This window comes from Protopterus annectens, chromosome 2.part1 (genome assembly GCF_019279795.1).
Source record: "Protopterus annectens isolate FY-2018-M chromosome 2.part1, PAN1.0, whole genome shotgun sequence".
NCBI lineage: Eukaryota > Metazoa > Chordata > Ceratodontiformes > Protopteridae > Protopterus > Protopterus annectens.
The window spans coordinates 620,037,700-620,052,266 of NC_056729.1; the positions used below are offsets into that span (position 1 = coordinate 620,037,700).

Here is a 14,567-nt window from a genome sequence, read left to right on the forward strand (position 1 = left end):
CCTCCCATACTGACAGATAATGTCCCCTAGAATGACAGCAAAACCTAAGCCAATTATTAAAATAAATCATCTTCTGTTCATATTGTGGCATCATCATTGGTGAATGTCTGCTATAAAATGGCAGGTATTATCTGACATGGTTTGAAGAGTGGTTAAGGTTCTGGCAGAGACAGAAGCAGAGGCAAAAAAGTGGTGTATATATTCAAGTTATGTGAGAAGGACACCCTTTCCTATAGCTACTCTAGCAGAGTTAGAGAAAAACTGAGAAGTATTGCTGGCCCAGAAAAGGAAGTAGTTGATGCTGTTTCATAGTTTCTCAATGTTTTCTTGGAAGTTGCAGGATCAGTCTAGCCATATAACTAGATATCTAAAGGAAGTGGTAGTCTCAATGGGATTATTGTCACAGTCTTTAGCATGAAGAGGCAAGTGGCTCTTGGCTAGTCTTGTTTGGTTGCCAAACAGCATGGTGTTTGAATTTTTAGTGTTTAGAATACTTTCAGGATTGTAGGTTATAGTATCTTAAATCTCATATTAGCAGTTCTACAGCCGCAAAAAAAACAAGATTAAATGCATTTAATTTAATTCTTATCAAGAGAGGAAAAATCGTTGACCACAAATACCTTATGACTGTCCACTTTCAAGTCTATCACTCTAACCTACAATTTGGATAAAAGTAACTATTTAAGTAGCTAGTTTTGGCATTTTATTAAAATTGGCTGAGGGCTTTCTTCACATTTCTACTGGGAATAAATGCTCCATGTGCTTTTATCAAGAATAATATCCTCTTCCTTTACATCAGTAGATTCCCAAAACACTTTTCTTGTGCATTCTACACAGTCTCTGCCTTATTTCCATTGAGTAATGCTCTCTCTTCTTAATCTGTTCTTTAATTCAGCCAACTTTTCAGTAACTTCTTTCTATAATGCATCTGCCCTTGCAAGCCAGTTGCCACTTTCCTGATGTACTTTCTGAATCTCATCTATATTGTGTTTATTTAGCACTTTCTCCATTGACTCCAAGCACTTGTCATTGGATTTTATAAATTTTGCCAGAGTATAACTCATTTTTGAAATTTCTTCAAGGATGCTGTCTATTTTCTCATTAAACTGTCCCATCTATCCTGTTTCTTCTCTTTTGTTCTGCTCCTGTGTTCTAGTAATGGCTTGCTTCATGTGCTAGGTCGGTGGATTTTCACAGTGGCTTATTTTATGCCTGTTTCTTGTGCTTTTCTGTTTTACTTCCAAACCTTACCTGACATTCAGTTGTGTTGACATTTATAACACCTTTCTTTGCAAGATCAGTGCAAAGTTGTGAAAATGTCAACTACATAAGGCTAGTTCATTTATATCCTATCGATGGCATAACAGAAGTCCTCAAACATTTCTTCAATATTGTACTTAAAGGTGACCTATGCCCTTCTATTAAAAATGCTGCTCTAGCACTCTTTGAAAGTCATCTTTCTCATACCTTTCAAGCTATTCTTTTCGGAGAATTCCTTCGGTTATCTAAACTGTGTATTAATTAAATGAATTTTAAATATGAGTTGGATAGAACTGTTGAGATGTTCAGAAATAGAGGTTATGATCAAAAAGTAATTAATAAAAGTTGGGAGAAATTTACAGAGAGGGATAGTAGAAGGGACAGGTTGGATAGGAGAAGACAGAGGAAATTAGATTTGTAAGAGAGAGGGATGACACCATTTATTTTGTTACAACATATAGTTGTGTTAGTTCTAAAGTTATAGAACAGGTAAAACATTTTTGGGAATACTTGATGCCCTCAAGAAATGTTTCTGAATGGTTAAACAAGAAACTTGCAATTTCCTATAGAAAAGGAAAGAGTATACATAATTTTATAGTGAAGGGTAGATTTAGTATTCCCCAATGAATATAATACATACACCAACATCATGTGGTACAACCAGTTGTGGTAAATGTAAAGCTTGCAAGTATGTGTTTAAAGGATTTTCTAAAATCAATAATATATCTTTTAGAGTATGGGACTATTTTAGTTGTAATACAGAGGGCGTTGTATATGCTCACAGGTGTCCTCGTAACAAATTTTATATTGGGGAGACAAATAGGTCTTTTCAAAATTAGATTGTTAGAACATGTGAGAGACATTATTAATAAGAAAGAAGAGAGTTCTATAGTTGTACATTTTAATACGTTTCATCATGGGAACAGTAATGGACTGCAAGGTACTGTTTTGGAAAAAATAGTGATCTCTCAGTTTAATACAACACTTATAAAAAAATGTTATTTAAAGAATCAGTCTATATTTTAAAATGTGATACTCTATCCCCTAGAGCTGTAAATGAGGAATGTAATCGGAGGCTATTCATTTAAGTATGTGAGTAAGTGTTAATTGCTTTTTGTATTTAAGGCAAGTGTCTTGTACTGTGTTTTACTCCTTGAAGGCTTTGGCCGAGACATCAAAGTGAGTTTTATTAAACGTGTTTGGATTACTGGCTGCTCGTTTTTGTATTATTTCAGCTTTTCCAGTTGCTTCATTTCTTCCAAACCTTACCTGACATTCAGTTGTGTTGACATTTACAACACCTGTCTTTGCAAGATCAGTGCACTGTTGTGAAAATTTCAACTACATAAGGCTAGTTCATTTATATCCAGTCAATGCCATAACAGAAGTCCTCAAGATTTTCTTCAATATTGTACTTAAAGGTGACCTGTGCCCTTCTATTAAAAATGCTGCCCTAGCTCTCTTTGAAAGTATATATTTGGAATGTTCCACTGCAATAATTGTAACTAGACTGGCAACTTAATACTACAAACAGATATCAGTAAAAGAACGAAAAACAAAACTGACATATTACATAGTGTCTTTCTAGATAATGCAATATGCTTCCGTTTAGATTCAAATGTCATTCATTGACTTCTTTCCAACAGCAACCTAGGTGCAACAATTTTAGGCAAACCTCCTGGAGTCAGAATTCATCAAATGCAGACTCTGCTGTGTGCTTGAGTCACAGAACCATGCATTGATGAACATGAGGTAAATAGGTAGGGAATGGGGATATATATGTTGGTATGCTTGGGTGTTTTTATTTAATTAATTATTTTGATGTTTTTAAGTCTGTCTTAATTAGTAGTACTATCAGGGAAAGGGTATTTTAGCCCCTAATGTGTAGGGTTGGGATTAGAGGCATTTTTCAAACATTCCTCAATAGAAAGAAGGCAGAGATTATATAGATTTATGGTTAGGTTTAGCACACATGAGCAAGTTGATAGAGGTACTATTGGAGATTAGTGTTTTTTTTTCTATTATTATTATTTAACTGAAAGGAGTAAGGAACTGTCTTCCTTTTCCTTGAGGAAACAGCATTTCTAGAAAAAGTAAGCAAGATCCTTATTTTTTAGTTTAAATGTATCTAACCAATATGAGAGTGTTATGAACAGTAATATATATATATATATATATATATATATATATATATATAGAGAGAGAGAGAGGGAGCATGTGTGCTTCTGTGTGTGTGTGTGTGTGTGTGTGTGTGTGTGTGTGTGTGTGTGTGTGTGTGTGTGTCTGTGTGTATACATTTTTTTGTAATCTAATATTGTTAGATAATGCTATACTATCGATGCTCATAATTTTAATGGTACTAAATGTGATTTCAACTCTGTTGTTGATTATTGTTAATAATGTCATACTATGAATGTAACAAATTTTTATTTTGATTGTTTTTTTTTATTGTACTGAGGAGCTTTTCTACCCGGGCCTCCACTGAAAATGAACTCTGCACAACCCAGTGGACTTTCTTGGTTAACAAACTGCAAATAAATAAATAAATGACGTGGCTGTTATATTCTCTTTTGCTGGTATTTGGTATGAACATTTATATATTATTTTATGAATCTCTGAAGTTCAAGTAAATGTGTTTTAGATGTGTGTATCTATGGTAGTTGATCTAAGGACATAATGATTTAACCATACAAGTTCAAACGTGGTGCATGAAACAATGCCATAACATACCAAAACATAACAGATTGCAAAAGGAAGAGTTTCTTCTTGTGATTCATTAACCATACCACTGACTTCAGATATAATTCATCTGAATTGTGGTTGTGATGTTTTTTTCTGAGTTAAAGAAGAGGGTTGGGGTAAGGGAGAAGTTAGGGTTATGGGTAATGTATTTTAGTAAGATGGAACAGGAGGCAAAGAAAAATCCTTATTATAACACTACCGACTATACAAGGCACCTTGGACACAAAATACATATAATAACTCACACACACATATACAAAATCACATCTATAACCTTACTTAGGAACTACCCTAACTGTGAAACACTTGTAGAAACACTCCTACAATGTGTTCCATTATGTCACCATAGCTTGCATACACTCTCTCTCTCCCAAACACACACACACACACACACACACACACACACACACACGCACACATATGAGAAATAGGAAGAATATATATTCTGCTATATATTGCTCATAATTTTAATGGTACTAAATGTGATTTCAACTCTTTTGTTGATTATTGTTAATAATGTCATACTATGAATGTAACACATTTTTATTTTGATTGTTTTTTTTATTGTACTGAGGAGCTTTTCTTCTGACTCCAGGAGGTTTGCCTAAAATTGTTGCACCTAGGTTGCTTATATAGCATATAAGAAATAGGAGAATAGAGAGATGCATACACTCTCAGGTCTCAGACTACCTCCTTACTAACAACCTCCTTTCCAATACTCAGCATGGTTTCCAACCAAACCATAGCACCACCACTGCCTTACTCTGCTTTACTAACACCATCCTTCAGCATAAAAACAATGGCTATCTCTCCTCTGCTACTTTCCTAGACCTATCTAAAGCATTTGGCATGGTCCCACACAAACAACTTATCTCTGTCCTCAATAACCTATCCTTCTCACAATCAGTCACCAACTGGTTTCAGAGTTACCCGTCTGACCGCCAACAATCCGTTGTATGGCAGAATGACATATCTCCCCAACTACCTGTCTCCATAGGGGTTCCCCAAGGATCCATCCTTGGACCCCTACTCTTCTCTGTTTTCACCAATAATCTAGCCTCTGCCACCAAACATGGTACATTCATACAATATGCAGATGACTCAACCATCATCTGCTCAGCCCAGTCCCTACCCAAACTGCAAAAAGTCACACAGGAAGCCTTTGCCTCTGTTGAAACTTGGTTATCCGATGCCCAATTAATACTCAACCCAAACAAAACTAAACTACTTATCTTCCAACCCACCAAACATACTCAAAGCAACCCTCACTTTAACATCACAGCAAAAGACAACACCACTATATACCCAACTGAACACACCAAATTGCTAGGAGTGGAAATAGACAATAAACTAAAATTTGACATTCACATATCCATGACCATAAAAAAAGTCCACAAAAAACTAGGAGCGTTATTCAGAAATAAGCAACTTCTCACCAAAGCAGCAAAGATTTCAATAGCAAATTCCCACCTTATCTCCACCCTACTTTATGCCTCTCCAATATATACCAACCTAAGGCAATGTGATCTAAACAAGCTAGAGACCTGCTACAACAAAATCGCCAAATTTGCCACAGGGGCATACTACCGTAGTCACCACTGTCTCTCACTTGCTGAACTGGGCTGGCTTGAACTCCCTCACCTCCTTCAATGGTATCAACTCTCACTCGCCCACAAACTAGTAAACCATCCACTAAATGTCCCATCCCTCCAGAATCTACTCCAGCCCTATCGCACCACCAGACCACTAAGATCCATAAAACAAAAATCACTTGCAGATCACTAAAGCCAATAACTCTGCTGGTGAAGCACTATTCTCTTGCACCATAGCCAAATTATGGACCTCCCTCCCACCCACAATTACCTCCATACCATCATGCACCCACTTCAAAACTTTAATAAAAGCACACCTAAAAACATGCTGGCTATGCCCTTGCAACTCCCACTCTAATATTACCCACCCCATCCAACCACTACCTTTCTTTCCACTCCACTAACTACCTTGATTATAGCAAGCTCAGATCCTCATAAGCCTAGTACTTATTATAAAGCAGGAACTTCTTATTGTAACATTTGTTAATGTCTGTTATATACTTCACAGATAAAGATTCTAGTTGTCTACTGATGTACTGTGTTCTTCATCTGTAAATATGTTGTAAGTAATTGCTATGTAAATTGTTATTTGCTATGTAATAAAATGTAAGTACTGTCTATTTTAACTGTGGAGCTTTTCTCCCCGGTCCTCTACTGAAAATGGACCTACATCCAGTCGTCCACTCCCGGTCAACAAATATAAATAAATAAATAAAAAATAAATAAATAAAAGAATAAATATGAGTTTTTAGCACGGTAATTCCAAGATAGTGGAGGTCCTATGAACACCCTCTCCATGAGGCTCCTGCTCAAAAATAATAGAATCAAATCAATAGCCATACATTTACATCTAAAAAAATTATCTACTGACTAATACATGTAACCTAAAAAACATCTGGTCTAAATGAAATGCTTTGATCCTGAATATCGATAGTTATCAGTTATTTTGAGCTCTCAAGAGTTCCGACAGACCAGACCACCCACCACGTGTAGTTTTCAGGCCTATGGAAAGCACACGGCCAGCTGCTATCCGAAACGGATCTTGATTACTATTAGAAAATGTCAAAGGAATCTGAGACTGTGGAGAAACAAACCTGCAAGACCAAACTGTCAGCTATAGCTTCCCCAGAGAAGGAAACTATACCTAAAAGACAGAAGACAAATAAACAACTTGAATTAAAGAAATCCAGCTCTAAACAGAAGTTGGAACCGAGCGTTCACATGGAGAAACTGAAAGAAGCCCTGTTACCATTGCAATTGGCAATCCAAGGATTCTCCGATCAACTTTCTACCTTTGGTAACAAAATAAATCAGATGAGGATGCACATGGACAATATAGAAGAGAACACCAAAGCCAATGAACACCAGATATCCTTACTGAAAGATGAATTGAATACAAAAAGTTCTACTCTGCTTGACATCCATCAGAAACATATAGATTTAGAATCTAGTAGTCGATGTAATAATTTGCTGGTGAAAGGGATACCAGAGTATTATCAACATAACCAACTACCAGAAACTATTATGCAGGTATTTGAATTCATTCTAAAGACCAACGAGAACAGCAGTGGAATCGTAATTGAAAGACTCCATAGAGCCCTTTATACAAGGAAAAATGCAGATACCCCTAGACAGATTTATGTCAAAATGCTTAACCTTCAAGATGTCCAAAGGGTTTTGACAGCAGCAAAAAAACAAAATCAAATTGTATGGATGGGACGCAGAATATCCATATCCCACGATCTTCCCTTAGTCATCAAGGAAAAGTGCCAAAAGCTTTCCATTTATTGCTCGGAACCAGAGCATCCAAGTGCTCCGGATTATGCGTAACGCTCCACATTTAATGAAGAGCGAAGCCACTGTTCTGCTGTTCCGCATTGAATAGCTGTGGCTCTGCTACAAAGCTTTTGATTGGTTTGTATACCGCAATTACTGCCAATCGACATTGCGGTATACAAAGCAATGCATAGCTCTGCTACCCTTCCGCGTTGACTGTGCTCTGCAGTTTTTGATTGGCTCGCAGACCACATTTACGACCAATCATGAATTTGGTCTATGAGCCAATCAATTAGATAGTCTGAGGAGGTCAGGAGCCATAAGAGTTCCAAAATACAAGCCAATCATGTTCCTGGAAGCCTTTTCGCGCCAAAATAATGGCTTGAAAAAGGCTTCCAGGAATCAGAGATTTTGCTTCGACCGACTGCTGGCTACGTTACGACCAATCATGAATTTGGTCTATGAGCCAATCAATTAGATAGTCTGAGGAGGTCAGGAGCCATAAGAGTTCCAAAATACAAGCCAATCATGTTCCTGGAAGCCTTTTCGCGCCAAAATAATGGCTTGAAAAAGGCTTCCAGGAATCAGAGATTTTGCTTCGACCGACTGCTGGCTACGTAAAAAGTTTGGCTGGAAGAAGGAAGGAAGGAACAGCTGGCTGCAGATGAAGATATCGCAGGAGTGGGACTCGGAAGTGGAAGTTAGCCTGCCAGGATGGAGAGGTGACTCGGTCGGTGAGAGGAGTGTGTTTGCTGAGGATTTTCTTTCTGCTACGCTGCTCTACAACCGAGTTGGAATATCAACTTTGTGCCGTGGTGTTTATATTGGATTATTTGTGACAGTGCTGCCTTGGATTGTATTGCTGAAGTGGTACCGTGGTGTGTATAGGCAGAGCAGAGGTAAGTGTTTTAGGCTTTTAGCTGTAATGGCTGAACTTGAAAATATTTCCCTTTAGAAGTGGTATACTAGTACAGATCCTGGTATTTTAGCAACTTTCTAAGTGTGTAAGTATTAATATTTAGTCTCACTGTTTTGTGTCCCTAGTATGTCTCTGGAGTGATAGTAATTTTGTATGCCTAAACAGATTCTGTTATTCTAGCATCTTTCTAAGTTTAAAAAAGCAGTATTTAAAGTGTCTGTTTCTACTGCTTGTCCCCCTAGTATGTCTATTTTTTTTTTTTGGGGGGGGGACTGTATGCCAAGACAGGTCCTTGTTCTAGCAACTTTCTAGGTTTATAAGAGCAGTTTTTAAAGTGGTTGTATGTTTCTGCTGCTTGTCCCCCTAGTATGTCTCTGAAAGTAATTGCCTTTTATTTTGAGAAACTGTATGCCAAGACAGGTCCTGTTCTAGCAACTTTGTAGATTTATAAGAGGAATATTTAAAGTGTTTGTATGTTTCTGCTGCTTGTCCCCCTAGTACGTCTCTGAAATTAATTGCCTTTTATTTTTTTGAGAAACTGTATGCCAAGACTGGTCCTGTTCTTGCAACTTTCTAGGTTTATAAGAGCAATATTTAAAGTGTTTGTATGTTTCTGCTGCTTGTCCCCCTAGTACGTCTCTGAAAGTAATTGCCTTTTATTTTGAGCAACTGTATGCCAATACAGGTTCTGTTCTAGCAACTTTCTAGGTTTATAAGAGCAGTTTTTAAAGTGTTTGTATGTTTCTGCTGCTTGTCCCACTAGTACGTCTCTGAAAGTAAGTGCCTTTTATTTATTTATTTTTTTTTGAGAAACTGTATGCCAAGACTGGTCCTGTTCTAGCAACTTTCTAGGTTTATAACAGCAAAATTTAAAGTGTTTGTATGTTTCTGTTGCTTGTCCCCCTAGTACATCTCTGAAAGTAATTGCCTTTTATTTTGAGCAACTATATGCCATGACAGGTCCTGTTCTAGGAACTTTCTAGGTTTATAAGAGCAATATTTAAAGTGTTTGTTTCTGCTGCTTGTCCCCCTAGTGTGTCTCTGAAATGAATTGCCTTTTTTTTTTGAGAAACTGTATGCCAAGACAGGTCCTGTTCTAGCAACTTTCTAGGTTTATAAGAGCAGTTTTTAAAGTGGTTGTATGTTTCTACTGCTTGTCCCACTAGTATGTCTCTGAAAGTAATTGCCTTTTTTTTTGAGAAACTGTATGCCAAGACTGGTCCTCTTCTAGCAACTTTCTAGGTTTATAAGATCAATATTTCTAAGGTTTTAAGAGGAATATTCTAGCAATATTTAAGTTTATAAGAGCAATATTCTAGCAATATTTCTAAGGTTATAAGAGCAATATTCTAGCAATATTTCTAAGCTTATAAGAGCAATATTTCTAAGGTTATAAGAGCAATATTTAAAGTCTCTGTCCTGCTTGTCCCTCTTATGTTGAGCTTTGTCCAGTTTTCTTGGACTAAGAGGTTGAGAAGTATGTCCAGATGGATGTCTAAAGTGAGTTATAGTAATGGGATGCTTTAACGTATCCAGTTTTGTTTTTGGTAGAACTTTGTGTAACTATCTTGAATTCTTTGTCTTAAATGGCACATTCTTGTAAAAGTGCAGAGGGCCCTGGTTTTAAGTACCTTTTTAGGCATCTTTGCCAGGCCCCCACCTTGCTGTAGGACAGGGGTAGAACACATCTAAAGTGGTGAATGTAAAATGCAAGTAGTATTGTCATGATGTGTGTTGCAAGTGCCTTTGTTAAGCTGGATGTGTTTATCCTTGGCATGGATTTTGAGATAATCAAGGGTGCTTTGGATACTGAATGTCATGAAAGTCACTCTTCCCTTCTGCAACACTGGTTAGGTGGGCACCAGCGGATTGAAAGTGTCATCGAAGCAAGGAAGTGAAGCATGCAGGCCTTTATAGTAAACAAAAGGAGCAGAGATGAGCAAGAGAAGAGAGTGCAAAGTCAGAAAACTTCCAGTGATACGGGTAGGTTATGGCCCTATTGTCTTGTATCTTTGCTATTGAGGACATTTTCTAATTTTCCTTTCTGCACTATAGCCCCATTTGTTTCATTGTTTAACACCACTGTTTTACAAACCTGCTAGGTACAGACTATCCAGATTACAGTAAGGACAGGGATGTAGATATAGATCGCACCCCCAAAGAAGAGAAGATGCACAAATTTTCAGCCAAGTTGGGCAAGTGCCTTTGACTGGCTTTCTATGAGTAGGCGTGAAGTGAAATTTGCTTTCTGCAAGACTTGTAACACGGATTTCACAATCCATCATGGGGGCCGACATGATCTGCAAAGACATGCCAACAGTGAGAAACACAGGCAGAATTGCAAGCATGCAGCTGGAAGATCTATGGTGGATTTCTTTGGACCTCATAGTTTAACAAGTACAAAGGTAGTTGAGGCAGAGGTTGGTTTTGTGTCTCACCTTGCTAAACACAACTTATCATTTGCAGCAGGAGAACACATCCTGAAATTTATGAAGAAGTGTGGAGAGGATCAAGATGTTCTCTGTAAAATGACATGTGGAGGGACGAAGGCATCATGCATTGCACGGGATGTTCTGGGGCCTCATTACCAGAATGATGCTGCAGCAGCCTACCAGAAATTACCATTCTGTGTGTATATGGACCAAAGCACAGACATGGGAGATGACAAACTATTAGTCATCCTTGTTGGTTACCTTGATGAAAAGGCAAGCAAAAATGTGATAAGGTTCCTTCATATGCCAGAATGTGTGTCAGGAACTGGACAAGCAATGTTTGATTCTTTAATGTCCACTCTGACAAAATTTAACATTCCAGTTTCCAACATTGTGGGCTTTTCTTCAGACAATGCTGCCTCAACGACTGGAAAACACAATTCTGTGCTGTCTCATTTAAAGGAGGTGAAGCTCACAATTATAAACATGGGGTGTCTCTGCCACTTGGCAGATCTCTGCAGTAAGGCTGCTGTAAAAGCACTACATTCACCAGTTGAAGAACTTATATCAGATATGTACTGCCATTTCAGTTCTAGTGCACAAAGACAACAAAAACTGCAGGAATTTGCTTTGTTCACAGATACTGACCCCCTCAAGATCATTAGACATGCACCTACTAGATGGCTCAGTCTTGGTAAGGTTATTAACAGAACCCTGGACATGTGGCCAGCTCTAAATTCATATTTTCTGTCTGCAGAGCCAAGGTCTGCTAAGATTGACTTAATTTCTAAAAACCTACAGTCATGAAGTGCATATGATTTTTATGTTCCGTAAGTATGCACTGGAACCCTTATTGGAGTTCAACATATAGCTTCAGAGCAGAGAAAGTCAGCTACTGACACTGCATGCCACTGTGCATAAACTCCTGCAGCAGTACACTAGCAGAGTCCTCAGACCTGCAACTGCTGTCAGACTAATCAAACACAGTGATGTGTCAGTGTTGACTGATAGTAGCTGTGTTCTACCAAATGGTGAACTGCGGATTGGCTATGAAGTCAAGCAGTACATGAACAGCCATGAGAAGGATATTGCCGGCACAGTTATTGAATTTAAATTTTACAAAAAAAGTTGCAGCTTTTTATACTGCAGTGTTGCAGAAAATGCTGAAAAAGTTTCCCATACAGGATCACTTACTGAAAGATGCTGCATTACTTACTAATCCAGCCAAAAAATTGAACATTTCTTCAGGGCTTGTCAGAGATGTTGGTTTCCGTCTGGGTGTATGTGAAAATGATGTTGTGGCTGAACAACTAATCGATGAGTTCACCCAATATCAGATCGAGGACACAGTGAATCTGACAGGCCCAGTAGATGGGCCCACTCATGTGTGTCACAGTACTGGGCACACCTTCTGAGGGACCTTTGCACTGAAGGGAAACTGCCACTCTTTAAGCAGCTGTTGATGAGCCTGCTTTGCTTGTCACACTCTAATGCACAAGTGGAAAGAGCATTTAGTATGGTGCGGAAAGTGAAAACTGAACTGCGTCAGTCTCTGAGTGTAAAAACACTGAACTCTTTGTTGGCAGTCAAAATGAATGAAGAACTGGATGTCTGTGATATTAAGCTCCCAAAATATGTTTTAGAGGCTGCCAAGAAAGCCACAGCAGCATACAATAAGTCTACATCTGACGTATGATAGGATGCTGTTTAACTTGGTCTAAACTTTGTGTGAATTGCAATATGTCTTTAGAAAATGTAGTAAATGTGATTTTTATTTTTGTAAAGTGCTGCCTCATTTACTTATGGTGTGGTTATGGTATTGCAGATTATCAAATAAAGTTTTTTGGATCTGAGAAGTGTGTATATTGAATTTTACAGTTCTACCATGCTCCATGGCGAAGGCACGTCTCGCGCAGTGCGAAAATAGGGTGTTCCACATTTTGACCATTTGTCACACATTATTAGGGTCTGTGTTCCACATTGGCCTCTTAAGAGGTTGAGATCTATGCTCAGAACTAATAAAATGCAAGATTAAATTTCAAATGCGATATTCAAATATGCTGATCTTTACATTCAATGAGACCAAATTCACCGTAGACTCACCTGCAGAAACTAAAGTCACTTTTGTAAAATGCTTCGGTAAAGCCCTAGTGCCTTAAAACCCATTATGTCAGTCCATATTGGTGCTTATACACTTTCATTTGCAGTCACTAGTTGTCCTCCAATGTTTTCCTAGTTTAGGTTTTCAGAAGAAATCTAGTTGCATCTGTGACTTTAAGTTTTAAAAAAAAACAAAAAGAAGAAAAAAAAAAGAAATGAAAATGCTAAACAAAATATATTATCTAAGCTGGAAGTAGCCCTTTAGGAACATATATGACGGTTGCTGTTGGGGAATAGGAGTTTACCCGAGTTACTACTTCCTGTACTGTCATTCTAACCTTCCCATGTAGTGTGAGTCACACTAATGGAGTTACAGAGAGCTCTGAAGCATGCAAATAATCTGTATATGCTGTTCGTGACCAACGCTTTGCCTTGGATGGTAAATATTCACAGATATAAGACTTTCTAACTGAAAGAGCTATTTTTAAGCTAGAGTATTACAGCTGTGCGATAGAACTGTCACTTTGCTACAACGATGATGGTGTTTTTTTCGATGTATTATAATTATATTTTTACAACCTATTTACTTAAACAGATGTGTAAGTTTGAGAAGGGAAAGGAGTGTGACCTACTGATGTAGTACAGAACTTTCTTTTAACCTGGAAAAATAATGCCTGTTAAAGTTAAGGCTTTTGTAAAAGCTGAAACAGCTAATAGTTTCTAGATGTAAGCATAATGCTGTGACCTGCTATTTTATTCTGCTTTCTTCTTTGCCCACTAAAAATGAAGAGAGTGAAATTGTGAAAAAGGGGGCCAACACAAGGAAAGAAGCCCACATATGCTTTTAAATCAACCAAAATGTGATGCTTGATAAAGAGATCACATCTTGTGCTTCTCGTGGAATATTAATATTAATTTGTTTTAATGTCTTGAGTTTCAATTTATATATTGCAGAGTATGCAATGATAATTTCTTTAATTAGTTGGGTCACTGCAATTTTTGGGGGGGCTGATATGTCTACAAATACCCTTTTAAGATGTAATAATGGCTACATAATAAGTTATAATGGATTACATTAGTTCATGCTTTTGTCTCATGTTTGTTTCATACCTACAGTATTAATCAGACACTGCATGTTTACTAATACTCTCATACTACACATTTGGGTAACATCTATTAGAGTCTTATCTAGTACAGTAACATGGTAAAATACCAAATTATTGTGCTATGATAATTGTGATTAGTTACGTGGTAGGTTATGCAAATATCACTATGGCTATATTCATCTTATTTAAGAGTGGAGTGGTTTCATGTAGAATGGGTAGGGGATGACGAGTCTAGGAATTGTAGTGATTTTGTATATATGTTTTGAAGTTATTATTACAATGATATTAGATGTTTTTGAAGTGTTTTTTATAGGGTACATAATCTTTCATAATAATCAACATTTAGTAATGCTGTACCTTATCTTTTTTTGTTCCTTCAAGCAATTGGGGTGGGTGGTTAGGCACAGGATTAGGCTTGAAGGTGTACGATGCTATTGCTAAACATAATTTCTTATGTTCCTTTAATTAATATTCTTTTTTACCGTATACATACTAAAATTCAATGGAGTCTTGTAAAGTATAAACATTATATATTAGTAATACCATTATGCAGTCTATAGTTTAAGTCCTAGAATGTGGAATATAGAGTCCTGGAATGCGAGAGGGCTACAAGATAAAAATATGTTTAGATTGCTGTTAT

The 14,567-nt window shown here is 37.4% G+C and overlaps 1 protein-coding gene across 1 annotated transcript in view; it reads left to right on the forward strand.

Moving 5' to 3' along the window:
* Positions 1-10,190: 10,190 nt before the first annotated feature.
* The window catches only part of LOC122794882 (vomeronasal type-2 receptor 26-like), a 93,043-nt gene continuing 88,666 nt past the window's right edge, over positions 10,191-14,567 (forward strand). The window contains exons 1-2 of the mRNA XM_044063482.1: positions 10,191-10,272; positions 10,392-10,484. Of these exons, the coding sequence (XP_043919417.1) occupies positions 10,191-10,272; positions 10,392-10,484 (175 nt within the window). The remainder of the gene's footprint in view (positions 10,273-10,391; positions 10,485-14,567) is intronic.